General features: G+C 40.3%; 1 protein-coding gene across 1 annotated transcript; it reads right to left on the bottom strand.

Moving 5' to 3' along the window:
• Nucleotides 1–3,579: 3,579 nt before the first annotated feature.
• NEK2 (NIMA related kinase 2) lies at nt 3,580–13,383 on the bottom strand. Its single transcript, XM_030034445.2, has 9 exons — nt 13,078–13,383; nt 12,648–12,865; nt 11,293–11,530; nt 10,511–10,593; nt 10,147–10,273; nt 9,116–9,335; nt 8,064–8,118; nt 7,911–7,981; nt 3,580–5,589 (listed from the first exon to the last, which is right to left on the bottom strand). Exons 1-9 carry the CDS (start codon nt 13,276–13,278, stop codon nt 5,363–5,365), a joined length of 1,440 nt encoding a protein of 479 aa, XP_029890305.1. The 5' UTR covers nt 13,279–13,383; the 3' UTR covers nt 3,580–5,362.
• Between the last annotated feature and the right edge of the window lie 551 nt (nt 13,384–13,934).

Raw genomic sequence — 13,934 nt, 5'->3', positions numbered from 1 at the left:
GATGGTCTAGGAAGAGCTGAGAGGTCAGGCAGATAATATTGCTTCTGTTTGGAATTGGATGATAAAACGCATTATGAGCAGAAAAAAATGCATTCACTATTCCCTAACACTACATACAGCTCCAGAGAGGTCTGTGTGATGCCCAAGCTTGCGAGAGGGCTATTGATGCAATTCTTGTCAAGGAAAGTCCAATTTGGTAGAAGCCAAGATTGAGAGCTCTACCTAAAGTGGCGTGTCTTCACTTCTGTTGAGGAAGATGGATCGTTTGTTCCTGCTGTGCCTTTGGCAATGCTCTTCCTCCCCAAATAGCAAACAAGTGTAGGTATTTACAAATGTCTAGTATGTCTAATGCTAATGAAGTTGAAGTCCAGCCAAGGGTTCACTGAATTTGAAGGAAAGGTTGTCATTGGCTTTACTGCGCTTATGTTGTGTCCTTGGGACTTCAACTGACACAAACACATGCAAAAATTTATATTATGTATACACTTGCTTCTGCTGACCTTGCAAGAGCAGGACCTGCTAAAAGAGCTGATTAAACAGTAAAAAAGTATTTAGCAGCTATCTTTGCAAATAAAAAAGTTTTTCAGATTAGTATGAGTAATGGGAAAAAAACCCCTATCTCTAGCCAAGTATTCAAGCACCTGCTAAGTACCTGCCATAGTCCTCATAAATCTGCATGTTGCATAAATTTTACCACAAAGAACTACATCTGAAGGTTGATAGTGGAAGCTGCATTATTGGTTATTACTCACTGAATGTCATGTCCAAGTCAGAGTTTCAGTTGTCAAGGAAGTAGACATAATGCATTGAGACCAGTCATATATTCACAGTAGAAAACAATGCAGTAATAACCGGGCCCATAAATTACCTCTGCTCGAACCAGCAACAAGCATCATCCATCAGTTAAAAATTAAAGCAGTCAAAAAGGAAAGTTAATTAGCCAAAAGTTTTCATAAATATGTTATGTTTTTCTTACCGAGAAAGAGCCTACATTGAAAAATAAGACTATCTGGACCTAGCTAATTCTAGGTGTCTCTGTAGCCTTTCTTTTCCCTTTATATCATAAAACTCTGTCATGAGTCCATTTTGTAGAATACAAAGGATTTTTTTTCCAACAAAGCTTCATCCTTTCATGGCAGCTGAGCCTCAGAAGTGCACTTTGCCTTCAAAATAGTATGTCAGATAAAGGCGCTGTTGCCTCTGGTATAGTAACTTCCCAGCATTGCTGATCTGGCTGAAAGCAAGATTAAATGGAAAAGCAGTATAACAATTTGTGGTGTTATGCTATCAGTCTGTGGAGCTTTTTAAAGTTGTAAAGATTAATATTTAACTATCAGCTAACTTTTAAGGTAAATATATAAATAAAACTCACTTCTAATACCCAATGTGGATTATACTGTACGTAGCCTTAATTAGGCCAAAGTCTTCCACGGTGCTGAAGTGCCTATTAAGCAGGCTCCCAGGGCAGGCTTCAGCTCCTACGCCCAATACACCAGCTTTATAGCTACGAGGATTCCTCTGGCTTCCCACAAATTACACAAGGGAAGAATAAGACAAAGACATGACCCAAAGGCTGTCACTGTACCATTACTGGGTCCAACTGTATTTTGGACTATAAATGCTAAGAAGCATTGCTTACTGGGAAATGGACTTCATCTTTATCAGCACAGCAAGGGGTAACACACAGGCGCTAGGATGACGAGCAGCATAAGTGAGGAGCAGTCTCTCTTTTTTGGATGAAGACAAGAGCAATAGCAGGGAGATTCTGCTCTGCACTGTTTCTTGTACCTGTGGGAAACTGCAGGAGACTGAGTCTTGCAGTGAGCGCCTGTGAACCAGCTTGTGCCACTGTTAGGACCAGATCTCTTCCTCCTGGGTTACTCACCAACAGTAAAGGCAGAAGTGTGAGATTCCCTATGATAAAGTATTTTATAATTGTTCCAGAGGGATTTATCTCTCCACCTCTTCAGTGATATAGTATGGATTAAATGACCTATTGATATTTATGTCTAGGAAGAAGCTTGATAATCCTCTATATTTACGCCTGATTTCCTCTAAGCATTTTATCTGCCCAGCTAGCCAGCACTTTCACACCATTTAAGTGCTGTAGTCACATAGAATGGCCTGGTCAACTGACTGCAGAGGGGACAGTTGACCAGGCTAATCATTAAATAAATTACTTTGGTAACTCACCGCTGTTTTCCCAGTAAATTCCATTCCCTAGTACGTGTACAGCCGTCCAAAGCAGAAGACCAAAGTGGTTGCACCACTGCCACCAAAAATCTGCCCAAAGTGCAGACCTGTACAGTATCCCAGTGTTGTCTCTGAGCACCCCCCTGTGATGAGCCTGTTACAGATGGGAACCTAAGGCCCAGGACAGGGTCTTGATCAAGGTCACATACGAAGGCTGAAAATCAGGGATCTGCTCCACATTTTTCAAAAACGATGCAACTTCCCCTCCAGTCTATCCTTGAGCTAAATTATATTCTATGCATATAAAACTTCTGTAACTTCAGAGGTCACTTCTATATATCATCTGTGTGCCCACAACTATACATATTATTAAAATTCCTGATATCTATATTAAACATCAATGAATTTATCTCACAACATTCAACAGTGTACACCATTATAATCCTGTAAGGCTTAAGCTGTACCATATACATGTGTACAAATTTACCTTCACTTCTAAGAGATAAGTATAACCATCAGGATGATGGTAATGTTTTGCAAGCACTCTATAAGCAGTCACTATTCCCATAAATGTTCTATTTATTTTCTGAATATATTTGAAAATTACATCCTGAATGTGATTCCAATGCTACACACGTGCTCTGGGAAAAACAATTATGCCTTTGTAGGAAAATGTGAATTTCAGGATTCCAAAGCAGAAATCCTGAGAGAGAACAAAGACCATCTCCAGGATGCCTTCCCCTATGTTTGACAGATACTGGTCGGAAGTTCTTATTTCAAAAACCTCAAGAAACACTGCATTCATCATATTAGAGTGATAATACTTCAAGAAGACATTGTGAATAACTCAGCTTAAATAGCTTGGTGCTACAGCTGTAACTTAAGCTGTTCTAATTTATTACTGCCATTGTGATTGATACAGTTTGCACTCTCCATAGCATTTCTTATTCATAATAGTGTAATTGTTAACGAGGACTTTGATTCAACTATTTTTATAAAACATGCATAAAAGATGCAAAATGGCAAATTGGAGATAATTACAAATAATTGCACCAGCAAGTACTAAAGCATCTGTAGCCTAAGAAAATCAGCATCTTGCAGCAACACACTTATGATTTTCTGAAACAAAACAGGTAAAAATATATTTAAGTCAGATCTTAAATTTTGCATGAATGTATCAATAGACTGAAGGAAATTGCCAACAATTACAGGGCAACAGTGCCATCTTGAGGTCAATAAAGAATTAAAGGAAGAGGAAAGCTGCAGGTATCACTGAAGGTATTTTACTTTTAAACGTAGAAATTATTTGTTCCATCTATATGTTCAAAGGAAAAAAAAAAAGACTCTCGAGCCATTTTCTTAGTTTGGTCTTGTTAAAAGCAAAGCATTTGCAAACACCAGCCATTTCACAATGCAGTCTTTCCTGAATCAATTACTAATTTATTTTCTTCGTTGCTTGGTTTCCTCCTTTCACTAATCAGTACCTGCATTTTGCAGATGACAAAGCATGCAACAAAATTCTTGCATCCTACATATTTTTTCAGATTAGACTAACACCACTGCATATTCTACTCTTTGATGTTTTATGGGCTATACAATAAAGATCCACACGAAGGCCAGTAGAACTGCATTGCAGATTTTCTGGTTGAGGCACAGAACAGAAAAATCTGAATGTACAAACATGGTGAGAAAGCAGGGATTCACCCTTCAAATACTTGTGAGAATCTTCAACAATGTGAAAGAATGCAGAAGGAAAGCTGCACTGATCCATATGGCACAGCTGCTTTGGCTGTGCATACCTGCCAGACATTTCAACCACACCTAGTGCTGGGTAATGGCCACCAGAATAGTGGTAGTTTTAGACTAGCAAACAAAATGGTCATATTCTAATTCTTTTAAGCAAAGGCTGTGGTGAAAACAGTAACCACTATACAAGCAAATATGATAAGCTCTGCTGGGTGGTTAAGAATCTGCTAGAGCAGAACTGTTGTTTGGTGACACAAGTACATGTCTATCAGCAAATATGCCAAATTAAATTGATGTTTCAAGTAAGATTCTCTTTTTTCAAGTAAAAACCATCTAGAATACCTCCTTAGATAACATTCATGGCCCAATACGGAAACAAATGTTTTGAAAATTAGCTGTTTTCTAAGAATGTATGTTTTATGGCATTTCAACCGAGAGATAAAAATTTTTCATGTAAAATATATGCCAGATATTACAGTTCCAAAGGATTTTTTTTTTAATTCATAAGTCTGAGTTAGTTCATGAAACTTACACCACCTTAAGCAAGCAACTCCTACTCCAGCAGAGAATTGTGAAGGGAAAGATGGAGACACCTCATAAGCCTCAAGAAAATTAGGATTTGCTATTCAAAGTACAATTGCCCCTCCCCAAAACACAGGTGCTAATACCCTGGATGGTGTCCCTTCCAAGACAGCAGTCTCAGGAGATCAGGTTATAACACAGTTTCGAGACAAACCACTGAAGGTATCGTTTCAAATGCTATGCCCTGAAGCAGGCCTTTCAGGAGCTGATGGACAAGCCATTCAGCTGCCCAGGCAGAAAGGAGTATAAACTCATCAATTATGCTAAGCTGACCCATCCCACTCATTAGCCAAAGACATTAAACTAAAAGTAGCCTGCTTTGATAGGTCACCTAGTTAGTAGGAAGAGATAACATAAAATCTCTTTTTGCTCTTTTGATAGTTAAAAAATATTTACAAGTGCAGACAAAAAGCCAGTTTTTCCACATGTACAAAATATCAATACTTATTTTATCAAGTACTGTACATTACATACAGCATTATTTTAACCTACAGATTGTGAATCTCTGTACATATTTCGTCTGAAAAGTTTTTCACACCAGATTTTAAAAAATCTGGTTTACAATATTCATTCTTTATATTTGCAAAAGAGTAATCTATGGTAAACAGGACCAGAATATTTTTTCTTTAATAATACAGTTCGTTCAGTTTGTTTGATTTGGTATCAAAACTACCTGTTTTTGTTATATAATCGCTTATGCCTTTATCATGAACTACCTATCATAGACTAAGAGTTTGTCTAACAACGGTTAAAATAAATTGTCAGTAGGTTCCAGCTTAAAAGAGGGAGGCACAAGTATCTTCCTAAACATTTAATCATTTTTAACATCTATGTTACAGTTTCAGCGCATGCCCAAGATTTGTCTGCTCTTTAGTTGATAGTTTTTTTCCAGTTCAGACAGTGCTTGAGCCCGTAGATTTGCAGCATATAGACGTTTCTTGAGATCAGAGCATTTCGCTTTAGAAAGGGGATAGTTTTCCAAATTAACAGGAGGCACAGCATTCTCTTCACTTCCATCAAAGTGTACTTTCTTTTTGGTTGTAGAAAAGGGGAGCAGGAGTGCATTATCTTAAGAAATCAAAAAATAAGTACTGAATTAGTGCATCTTTCAGCATTCATTGTTCAGCTTATGTCTTTTAAAGCTATTAACTATTTTGCTATCTACCTACAGCTTTAAGTGATCTAATTAAATGCATTTTAGTTCATAGCAACAATTCTTTTCCATTTTTTTGAGGAAAAAATTGAAAACAAGGCTTTTAAATGATTGTGGTAAAAGGATATATGCCATTGTAGTTTCTAGGGTACACCTCCCAACACCTAAGGAAATATTAGTTTACATAAGGAGAAAAGACACGGCCTTTCTTCTGAAGCACAGAAATTAAACAGTAACATAATCCAGTTCCAAAGGGAAATGGAGAATTAGGGTCTCAGCTACTGAAAAACCTTGTCTTTCCTTCATGGCAGGGGGCAGACCCAACCTGTCCAGTGGTCTTTCTACATTACTCACATTGTTCCAACTCTATCCTTGTATTAAGTCAATGGGGTACAAACTAGGCTCTGACTTCATGATTAATGAGTTTAGGTGCATTAAAAATTAACAAGTTACTTTCACTTCAGCCTCCAGAACAGGAATTTTCATAGTATAGCTATGTTTTAGCTGTATAGAACTGCCACAATCAAAAGGCAGTTAGTTTGTTTTGTTTTTAATGACTCAGGGTACAAAAACTACTATCAAAAGCTATTAAAACAGCTGAGTTGCCTATCATAAGAGGCAATTTCACAAGGCTCAACTTAAGGTATGATTTTTAATTTTTTTTTTTAATCAAAGGTCTAACTATACTAATCTTAACACTGCTGAAGCCTTAATTTTCAATTAATTAGGCTAAAGCAAGAGTGCCATAAGCACAAAAGAGTGAGCAGTACCAAACTGAAGAGGCTAGTGAATGTTTCAGCATTTTGTTGTTTCATATCAGTAAGCTATATCTGTTTTAACATTAAATCCTTCCCTAAGAATCAGAACATCCCTGCAAAAATAGGGTAGTGTCTAGTGACGCTGTCTTAGAACCCAGGATTTTTGGTATTCCATTTCAATGTGAAATGAACCACACAACTGACTTTGAGAAGAAATTAGGGATCCAAGAGATGTGCAAGATGCAATCCAGTTGTGAAAAATACAGTAATATTTGAGAAAGTAAAGATAACAGAAGCAAGCGGTCTTGGTAACATATTGGAGAAACACTTAGTCCATTCCTATCAGAAGAGGGAGAATTTGAGAAACAGTATTACAAGAGTACCAAGTTTATTCTTAATTTTATATTCTTTAATGTATCAAAGTCAGACAATATGTTGAGAGACAGGTGGAATTCTCAAAATTGACAGGAATGTTAGAAATGGCTCAAGTACCACTAACTTCTGGTGGCATTTTACTTGTGTTCCTTCCTGCTGTGATAGGCACTTCTTGAAAAAATACAACTTCAGTTTTATTTGTATTAGAGGCAGTGACGTGCTTATCTTGTTTTATCTGACCAAAACTAAATGAAGAGATTGTTGCTGCATGTTAAAGAGTGTTCACATTTCTTTGTTCTAGAGTACTACTTAGGACCCAGCCACTTAAATATTCTACCAATATTTCAAAATGCATTTAGATACTTCAATCATTTTTACTATTAAAAGATGGGTGCAATGAACAGACAATACTACCTCCTATGATAGTAAGGACTGAACAACTGAGGCCAAAGTGAGTGTCAAATACTTATGGGGTAATAACCACTGTAAAACAGATTGGACTACAGCTAGTCAAGAAGCATTATAGCACATTTTCAAAACTGTTTGTTTGTTTGTTTGTTTGTGTTTGGTTTTTTTTTTTTTTCCTCTCTCTAGTGAGTTAAACTGGAGTATGATAATAGCAGTTTGTATTCTTCAGAACTTATACAATGCACCAATCACAGCTGGGTCACTTGCAACAAATATTATTTCCCACCTTGAAGTTTTTAGAAGTTGAACTAAAGCTGATTAGACATGTGCAATTTTATTAAAATTAACTAAATCAAAAGTCTATAAAAAGATATCCATAAGCAAAATAAGTGCAGCTCTGAGAAACGTTTGGGTTACAAGTCAGCACTTCCATTGGCTTACCATAAGAACCTAATTTTCAAAACAGCATAAGACCACAGTGCTGACAGTGGTAACTCATACTCATGGTTGAACATCATTCATTAAGTCTTTTTGCAAAGTAGAAAATCAAGAGTCTCTTCCCAACCACGCAGAGATAATTGGGGTTTGTATGGCTACAATGGGACTAGGTACAGCATGCTGAGCATCAGGGGCTTTCTTCTGGTCATACCAGCCTACGTTTATCAGTGCAAGTGGCTTCTTGCATATTTTCATACCTGGGCCATCTGCACAAGCTAATGTCCTCTGCTGTTTGTAGAGATTGTAGTTCCTCATCAGGTTTTCAGCTCTGTTTTGAAAAGAGAAGTTTAAGCTTTTTGTTGTAAGATTGTAGAGTTTCTAATATAGGCAATTATCAGTTAGTAAGATACCTAGCAAGTTTGTCCTCTGCCAGTCTCTCTCGAACACAGAGTTCCCGTTCTCTCTCTGGAAGTAGAAATATGGTAGTATGCAGTGTTAAAATGTAAATGTTAAAGTTAGAGTGATTGTGCATGATGGATTTTCTTGCAGAAAAAGACAGCAGTAATAAACTGTCAGATGCACCATTTCTGCTTCTATGGCTCTAAACAAGAATAACTGCTGTGTAGATACACCTTTGTCAATGCACTGATAAAGCACTAGACAAGTACTCTGAAATGCCAGGCATGCTTCCCTGCTCCCCCTGCCCCCCAAACGCTGCTACAGCTGCAACAGTGAAGCTATAGCAGCTTTCTATTCTGCACATGAACTCATGGCACACATGACACCAGTTCTAAATATTTAGAGACCAGATACTGTAATTCAGCTATGACTAAACACCCTGTTTACAGCAGCAGCAGCTGTTATTCAGGCTCTGAAAGCAATACATATGGTTAAAATCTGTATTACAGAGCCTACTGCATATACAAAGAGGTATTTTATGTAGGCAAGAAATCCCAATACCTGAAGACCAGCCATCTATAGTTTCACAGGTAAGCTACCTGTAGGGTGCAGCTTTTATAAAAGCTGTTGACAGTTTACTCAAGTATATTTTGCTCCAACATCAGGCTCACCTTAGGTTATACATTAGTAGAGCCAATGTTCACTTACACAGAGTAGGTGAAAAGCAACCTACACTGCACAGTGCAGAACTATATTCATACTCCATTTTTCTGCATACTTTCCTAATTGCCACTCATGTTTAATAATCTTCCCAAACCAGACTCCTATATCCAAACTGCCAACTATATCTTAGTAACTTAAAACAAGAACTACTATCTAAGAGTAAAAGCCCAAGCATTCTTGTTTCAGTCTTTAGACAGAATTTTAGTAGTGAATGCAGGAGTACAATATCCTAGTGCATTAAAATGAGAGTTTTGAAAACTGTCTACCTTTCCTTCCTCCGCACTTATTCTTTTGAATCAGAATCCCATTGCCACCCCCTTCCCAAAGTGGAATATCATACGCTCCAAACGTTGCTCTCTCTCTTTAATGGCTTGTTCTCGCTCCTGTAATTGTTGTTCCTTCCGTTTCAGCTCATTCACTGCAGCATCTGAATGCTGCAGCCTTTCTGGCTCCCATGATCTCCGGCCTCTTTTATCAGAATTTTGTCTTTGTTCTTCTGTCACCAAATCTGCTATCAAGGGGTGCTGCAGAATATCTTCAACAGAAGGTCGGCAATAATCCTAAAGGAAAGACATTACCAAGAGGTTCCATCCGTAACCAAGAAACGTTAAGGCCAGGGATTTCCAAGCAAGACCCACTGCAGGTAGAAACCAGCTGAGGTGCTATTCAGTGAAGGAGAAGTTGGAGAAAAATGGAGTTAGGAAGGGGTAGCACAGCCAGATGACAAAAGTTGAGGGAGAAGGCTGTTACCAGCCTTCAGCTCCAGAAGCTGAAAGTCTGGCTCTCCCAGCCCAGCTCTCTCCTTTTAGAGCCAGAATGGGGTGGTGAGCCTACAGAGGCAATTGTACATAGGTTCTGGAGCTAACACTCCACATCTCTGCCTGTCACTTGATTCTTGAAGGATCCATACCTGTTGGAGACTTGGGTTCTTGTTACAGCTTTGTTGTCTCATGCAGTATTCTTCTCAACATCCCCATGCCAGCCATGGGGGGCGAGCTATACATTAGTCATATGAATCAAAACCCGAAATGGAGACAAAACAACCCCTTCCAACTTTCAAACACATTGGAACCATTTTAGCCCTGAAGTTATAAGACCTTGTTAAACATGCTGTTATGAAATTCCCTATAAGCCAATACCGAGACAGCCTTTTCACATCCTGTGAACCTAGCATAACACTTCATCTGCTGCCTTTGTTTAATGGACTCAAAGCACAATTCCTCCCTCCTTCTCCTACAAGTGATATTGACAGTGACGACAAGGTGATAGCAACCACAACTTCAGATCAGTTTGTTTCTTAACTGAGAAGAAAAACTAGTATTTCAGTACTAGTTCAAATTATAGGTGGAAAAAATAGTAATTGACTCTTACCTTTACATTCAGCATCTCTTTGAGAAGTTCATTCAACTGCTCTGAGTAACGATATGGTATTCGTCTGAACTTCCCTTCCCTTATCTTTTCTGCCAACTCCTTTTGGTTGTAAGCTCTAAATGGAGGCCTGAAGAAGAACATTTTTCTTGGATTCTTTCACTAGTTTTACAGGACTTATTTTCCATAAAAATGTATCAGACTAAAAAAAGCTGCCATAAAAGGTTTGTTTTGATGTCAAGTCCAATACAGAAATAAAAATCTAGGACTCGTCTCTGAAACCTTTAAGCTTTCATCTATACAAAATTTAATGATACATGCATTAACAGCTATGTTTCCACATTAACTACCACACTACTATACTTACGAGAGAGCACATAATTCATACAGGAGACATCCTAGAGACCAGATGTCAGATTTTTCATTGTACGACATGTGGTTCATTTGCTCCTAAAGAAAGAGAACAATCTTAGGTTTATTAACTAAGACATTGTTCTACTATTGCAGGATAATCAGCTACTGTTCAAACCTAAATTAAACCATTACTTACTGGAGTTACTTTTAAGATTCTATCTTAATTAATCTCCACAGCTACTCTTACTAGCAGGATTTTAACAAGTTATGGCAGTACTACGCTGTAGAAGACTGAAGTGTTGCACCAATCTTCAGCTGATACAACACCATATTTCAGTCAACATTAATCTTTCCCTCACAAAATGCACCATATCAGGGAAATAACTCATTCTTGCTCATTTCCACTACAAATTAAAATCCTACCATCAAGAGGTAATTTAATAAGCTCTTGACCTTAACACTATGAAACATAAAAGTGCTCTGGCTTCCCTGTTCCTTTTCAGGAACAATATAATCCAACATATCTCTAATATTGCAAGAATACATCAAAACTTACAGAGTGAAGAGCAACTTTAATTAGAAGGCAGTGACGGTGTGGGGAAGAAAGATGAAAATAACTGCAAAATAACCTTGGTCTCCAGAACATATACACTCCATGAAAAAAGTCACCTGCATTTAAGACTAGGAACTCTTCATTAAAACCTCCCAAACGTTCATGGACTCTGAGACCAACACTGAAGAAAACAGATCTTGGAGGGACAAAAGGGAAGATAAGGCACAGAAGGGAGGTCTTACTGGAGACATATAATATGGAGTTCCAACAAATGTTTTGGCAAAGCTGGTGTCATGGTGCAATATTCTAGCCAGTCCAAAATCTCCGAGTTTCACATTCTGCTTGCCATCTAGAAAGACATTTGCTGGTTTTAGGTCACGATGCACAGTGACTCCACCATCACTCCGTCTGTGACATTCCTTCAAGGCCAATGTCAATTGAGTCAATACTCGGAGAACAAAGCTTTCTTCCAAGTAATGCCTGAAAGATGAACACATTGTTTAAAAAAGATATTCTCTGAGCACCCATCAGTTTAAGTAGCTGCTGCCAGTCCTAGTTCTGTAACTTTTTAAATACTACTATTATAAAACATCACTGAATCAACCCCAGCACCTTTATAGAAAACTAACAGCAACAGGCACCTACATATGCTATTTTAAAAATGGAAATTTAAAAAAAACACTCCAAATATGTTGGAAGACATCTAGACTTTTGTTGCAGCATCCCTGTAATATTTCCTTCCTCCTCCAAAGAGTCTAACAAACATGTAGCATTTCCATTACTTACAACATAAATATCAATTTGATGCTTTTGTGATGAGATCTGTCCCTCTCATCACTTATAACAGTATATTGTCAGCTGTTCATGATGAGCAACATACAACAACAACAGAGCCAAGACAGGACTGATTTTTAATATAGCCTTCCTTAAATGAAAACACTGATGTTTGGGAACAACTGCAGTACTATTTTAGACTATTCTTACAAAGTAACACATGTGGTGTCACATACTTGTTTAACCTAAGAATGTGAAAATGGGTATTATACTTAAGTAGGCTGCTAAGTCTAATCTTAGACCAAGGTAAAGTCTCTTCGACTTGGTGTTTCCACAAGCTTTATATACAGGCACATAAAGTAGCTTTTAACATCATGTTCAGAATCACTTTTCCCTTTCATGTATTTTGGCGTTCTAACAAAAAATAGGGTGCAAGTGGTTTTACTGATCGGCAAACCAGAAGAACCTCACAGATCAAGCTACCTACATGCAAGAACTATGACTTGCTGGTTTATGTTTTCAAGCCCATGTATAGCATGGCATCCAGAAACCCGTCAACAGCTTCTGCCTCATAATAGAGCTCAGGTTTTTTACTATTTCAACATAAACATCCAATCAGTTGGTGCACTCATTGGCACAATTCCCATTGGTGTTGTAAATTTGTACAAAACCTTTCACATTTCAGAAGAGTTGCTCGGTCCAAAGGATTAAACTTAAAGTTGTTCAGAAGTTATGAAGAGGAGACACATTTCACTTTTCTTTTGATTTCCCAAGATACTTAATGCTGGATACTCCAACATTGCCATAAACAGATTCCACGTGCCTTTCTTTTGTGCACCTTGCAATTAAGCTAGCCAGGTCACCACCATCACAGTACTCCATCACGATGTACAGGGTAGTGCTGCTTCTGTCGATGATCCGATCATAATACCGGACGATATTCGGATGTCTCAGCTCGCGAAGCAAATTCACTTCCGAAACAAGCATTTGTTTCTCTGCCTCTGTCATTGAGCCATAGTCGAGCTCCTTCCATACCAAGATCTAGGGAGGGAAAAAGCACCTTAGGGAGTGAGGTTTTTACACACGAGCCAGACCTCTGCGGGAGCGGGGAAGAGGGGCTTTCAAAGCCGCTCGCTTATCTCGGAGACCCGCCAGCACCCAGCTGAAACGGACAGCACCGGCACGCTACAATGCCCCAGCCCCCACCGCCGCTACCGCTACCGCCGCTACCGCTACCACCGCCGCCGCCTCACCTTGCCGTCGGCCTTGCGGCGCACCTTGCGGCACTTGCCGTAGGAACCGGCGCCGATGGTGAGCAGCACCTCGTAGTCGTCAGGGCGGCCGGGCATGGCGACGCAACCGCCACAAACTCCCGGGGGACCGGCCTCGGCACCCGCGCTGTTTAAACGCACCGCCCCTCCCTCCCATTGGCCTGGCTTCCCAGCACCGCCCATGCGCCTCGCCTTCCCATTGGCTACGCCGCCGTAAACAACGACTGCCAGGTTACGGCCGTTACAACTGCCGGGCGGCGGTGCCAGGGAGCTCTCGCGAGAGCTGGGGCTGCGCTATTTCCCGCCTCCCCTCCCCTCCCCCCCTTCGCTTCGCGCCGCCGCTCCTCCTCGCCGGCCGGGGGCTCCAGGGGACGCCATGCGGGCGGGGCTGGCGGCGGCCCGCGGGGCAGGCTACCCCGGCGGGTAGGGCACGGCGGCGGGGGCCGCCCCGGAGGCGGGCAGCCCCTTTCTCCGGCGATTTCCCAGAGCGAGGCGGGCAGCGGGTGTCCGTCCTTGCGCGCGGACCGGGTGAGGCACTAGGCGGCCTCTCGGGGTTCCGTCAGGTCGACGGCTTTTGGTTTCCTTTCTTTCGGGTACTCTGAGGAGAACAAGCTCTGAAATTACCAGCAAACGGACTCCTGGGGTTCCCCTCTTAACTACAACGGCGGGTGGTCGCCGCCCCGAGCCTCCCGGCAGCAGACCCAGACCCGCTTCTGCGCTGGGGCTGTGGCGGTCGCTCCCCTCGGACCTCCGTCAGCGCCGTTCAAAAGGGGCGGTCGGCACCTGGCGGGGCTGGGTGAAGCGTCCTGCGTGTAGGTGTAAGTAACGTGTCGTAGCTC

The sequence above is a fragment of the Aquila chrysaetos genome, chromosome 13, assembly GCF_900496995.4.
Source record: "Aquila chrysaetos chrysaetos chromosome 13, bAquChr1.4, whole genome shotgun sequence".
Lineage (NCBI taxonomy): Eukaryota > Metazoa > Chordata > Aves > Accipitriformes > Accipitridae > Aquila > Aquila chrysaetos.
The sequence above is the reverse complement of the archived record's forward strand: the minus strand, read 5'-3'. Positions and strand labels throughout refer to the sequence as shown.